Here is a 3981-nt window from a genome sequence, read left to right as displayed (position 1 = left end):
ACAGAGCCCCCACAGTCAAACTCTAAGTTTGGTGTTGGGAAGTCACAACCAAACTCTAAGTTTGGTGTTGAACCCCCACATTCAAACTCTAAGTTTGGTGTTGGGAGGTTCCAACATTGCTCTGAGCACCTGTGAGGCTCCATGAGAGTCCTCTATCAAGCTACTGACATTAAAGAAGCGCTTGTTGGGAGGCAACCCAATGTTATATTTTATCTATTTTCCTTTGTTATTTTATGTTCTTTTGTAGGTTGATGATCATGAGAAGTCACAAAATCAATGAAAAAAAGCAAAAACAGAATGAAAAACAGAAAGAAAAATAGCACACCCTGGAGGAAGAACCTGTTGGCGTTTAAACGCCAGTGAGGCTAGCAGTTGGGCGTTTAACACCCAGTCTGGCACCATTCTGGGCGTTTAACGCCAGAAAGGGGCACCAGACTGGCGTTAAACGCCAGAAAAAGGCAAGCATTCGGCGTTAAACGCCAGAAATGGGCACCAGCCCGGCGTTTAACGCCAGAAATGGCTAAAAACGCATTTTTGCATGCCATTTGGTGCAGGGATGACTTTTCCTTGACACCTCAGGATCTGTGGACCCCACAGGATCCCCACCTACCCCACCACTCTCTCTCTTCTTCTTCACCCATTCACCAATCACCTCAACACCTCTTGTAAATCATGTTGCTTGTATGTGAAGTTTGTATTCGTAGGTTTTGATGAATGACAAACCAACAAACGACATGTAAGACAAACCAACAAACAACTTGAATGAACAAGCATGATTGAAAGATCAACCAACATTCAACATTGAGGAATGAAGAGTTGAAAGCAACACAACAACAACAAGAAACTCAAGTCCACAACATTTGAAGACAAGTATAGTGTCTTAGGACTTAGGTAACTTCTTGTTAAGAACCAATTGCTAAATCTCTCAACACACACTCACAAAATGTTTTGATGCACATCTTGCAATTCGATGCTAGCCAAATGGTTTAAAACTTGTTTTCAAAGGTACAAAAGCATAGGAATTGACTCCAACAAGTTTGAGATCAATCCTAAGTATTTTGAAGTGATTTTAAGCCATTCTTTAAGGTTTGCATCGATGCACACTCATCTTGCATCGATGCAAAGCATGCAACGACTTGTTGCATCGATGCAAAGATGTTTGCATCGATGCAACCTAGCTGAAAATTCAAATTTCAGCGTCAAAAACACATTTGCATCGATGCAAAGTGTTATGCATCGATGCAAATAATTCAAAAACATAAAAAACGGCTAGTTTTGACATAAAGGCTCCATCCCATTAATTCCCCAACGTTTCTAAGGTTTGGGGAATCTATAAATAGATGGATTGAAGCCTTATTTCACAAACTTGAGTATTTGGAAACTATCTTGTTCATATTCTTTCATTCTACACATTTTTTAAGGCGTTATAATACACAATTTGAGAGAGCAATATCAATTGGTTCAATAGTGCTAAACTTGTAATCTCAAACTCTTCTAAAGAGCATTCATTTCATCTCAACAATTCTTTGAGAATTGCTTTCTTGTACACTTTGTAAATTGGAGTGTGATCTCCAAGGTTGAGTCAAGAGTTACAAACACTATAGTCGGTGAGGATACCAAAAGGTATACTAAGTACTCAAGGCAAATCTTAGAGAAGGTATCTCTAAGTGGAGTGGGTTAGTATACGAGTGGTGATCATATACCGTGAGGTGTTAGAAACCAAAGACTCAGATTGTAAAAGGTTTGCGCGAGCACCTTGAAGCTTGGCAATAGTGGAACTTCTCAATTGCGATTGAGAAAGAAAGTGGACGTAGGACAAGGATTGTGCCGAACCACTCTAAATAGAGTTTGCATCTCTCCAAACTCATCTCTTCAATATTATTGTCTTTTACCTTTGAGCAAATAAATTGTGATCGAAAAGTAGCTTCGTAAGTACTTAAGGAGTAGCTTAAGTCCGATTGGTGAAAAGCTTGATCAATTTATTTGAGTTGGTGTCTATTGGAAAGTAAAAGCTCCTTATAAATGCTTAGCAATTGAGTTAAGCTCTTGGAAAAATACTAGTACAATAACACTTTTTGTATATTGTCTTTAACTTTCGCAAAAGGATTCATTGTTGTTGCAATACTCAATTCACCCCCCCCCTCTTGAGTAATTGTGCATAGGTTCTTCAAGTGGTATCAGAGCTTAACCCTTTGAAAGACTTAACCGTTTAAGGGAAAAGATCATGGCAAGCACAGGCTTTAACAACAACAACACTAGCGAAGGTAACTCAACTGCTAGACCTCCTCTTTTTAGCGGAACAAATTACTCTTATTGGAAAAATAAGATGAGAATTTGGATCCGTTCTCAAGATGTGAGGATTTGGAAAGTTATTGAGAATGGAAATCACATTCCAACAAAGACAACAAGCGCTAAAGAAGGAGAAGTCTCCGTCTCAAAGCAAGTACCGAAAGGAGAAGATGAATATAGTGACGATGATTGGAAGAAAGTGGCAATGAATGATAAAGCCATCAACTTCATTCATTGTGAACTTAATGAGCATGATTATATGAAGATCTCTACATGTGAAACCGCTAAAGAGATTTGGGATAAACTCCAAATCACTTACGAAGGAATCGACCACGTTAAAGAATCAAAGGTATTTATGTTGGTTCATGAATGGGAAAATTTTAAAATGAAAGATGAAGAGAGCATTGAAGAAGCTCTTGAAAGACTCTCTAAGATCTTCAACAATCTAAGCATGCTTGGTACAAAATACAATGATAAACAAATTGTGACCAAGGTGCTTACAAGCCTTACACCAAAATGGAACTCCAAAGTGAATGCCATTGTGGAAGGAAGGCTCTATGATCAACTCACATTTGATCAACTACGAGGTAATCTACTCTCCTATGAAATGACTATGCTAAATAGACAAAAAGGTGAAGAAAGCAAGAAGAAAAGTCTCGCCCTTAAAACAACATCACTGCAAGAAGAGAGTGATGATAATGAAGAAGAAGGAGATGAAGAATTTGCACTCTTATTAAAAAGATTCAATAAGTTTGCAATGAAGAAAAACTTCAAGAGCAAAACAAAAGTACCAAAATGCTATGAGTGTGGAGAAGTTGGACACATCAAACCCAATTGTCCAAAACTTCAAAAGGAGGACAAAAACAAGAAATTTAAGAAGAAAGAGAAAGCATACATATCATGGGAGAACGAGGATGAATCCGACTCCGATGACGACGAGGTTGCAAATCTTTGCTTAATGGCAAGCGAAGAAAAGGTTAGTAATGACAACCCCACTTCTTTTAATTTACAAGATGAATATGATGCCTTACTTGAAGTGTACACAAAACTTACCCAAGATTATTCTCTCCTAAAGAAAAAGAATATGGATCTTTTAAAACAAAATGAGATGTTGAAAAACAAGAATATCAATCTTGGAAAAGATAAGTATAGCACAAGTAGTGATCCATACAAATCTTGTAAAATGCATGAAAATGAAATTACAAATCTTAAGAACACTTTAGCTAAGTTCAATGAATCTTCAAAGAACTTAGATAAAATGTTGAAAAACCAAAAGCATGTTCATAATAAGGAAGGTTTAGGTTTTGAAAAAGGAAAATTTAAAAATGCTAAAACTCCTATTAGGCAACCGCAAGCCCAAAAGGCAAGCATGCCTAAAAGGAATGAAGCCTTTAAACATCCCCCTCAACATGCTTCATTTAGAAATTATAATCACAATGCATATAGATCAAAAAATGTTGCATTTAGGAAACAACCTAGGCAACCATTTAGAAACATGCATAGGATGCATAATCCAAATGTCATATGTCATTATTGTAATAAAGCAGGTCATATAGCACCCGTATGCTTTACTAGAATTAAAAATATAAACTTTCGTAGTCAAGATACAAGATGGGCACCTTATGGGCATTATGCTCATACTAACCATCAAGGACCCAAATTCACTTGGGTACCTAAATCCCAATTTTAATT

At 37.2% G+C, this 3981-nt stretch overlaps 1 protein-coding gene across 1 annotated transcript; it reads left to right on the top strand.

Moving 5' to 3' along the window:
• The first annotated feature begins 2224 nt into the window (after positions 1-2224).
• LOC107491981 (uncharacterized) lies at positions 2225-3979 on the top strand. The gene has a single exon (XM_016112931.1). It carries the CDS (start codon positions 2225-2227, stop codon positions 3977-3979), a length of 1755 nt encoding a protein of 584 aa, XP_015968417.1.
• The last annotated feature ends 2 nt before the right edge of the window (positions 3980-3981 follow it).

This window comes from Arachis duranensis, chromosome 1 (genome assembly GCF_000817695.3).
Source record: "Arachis duranensis cultivar V14167 chromosome 1, aradu.V14167.gnm2.J7QH, whole genome shotgun sequence".
Classification (NCBI taxonomy): Eukaryota; Viridiplantae; Streptophyta; class Magnoliopsida; order Fabales; family Fabaceae; genus Arachis; species Arachis duranensis.
This window is presented reverse-complemented; position numbering and strand designations above follow the sequence as displayed.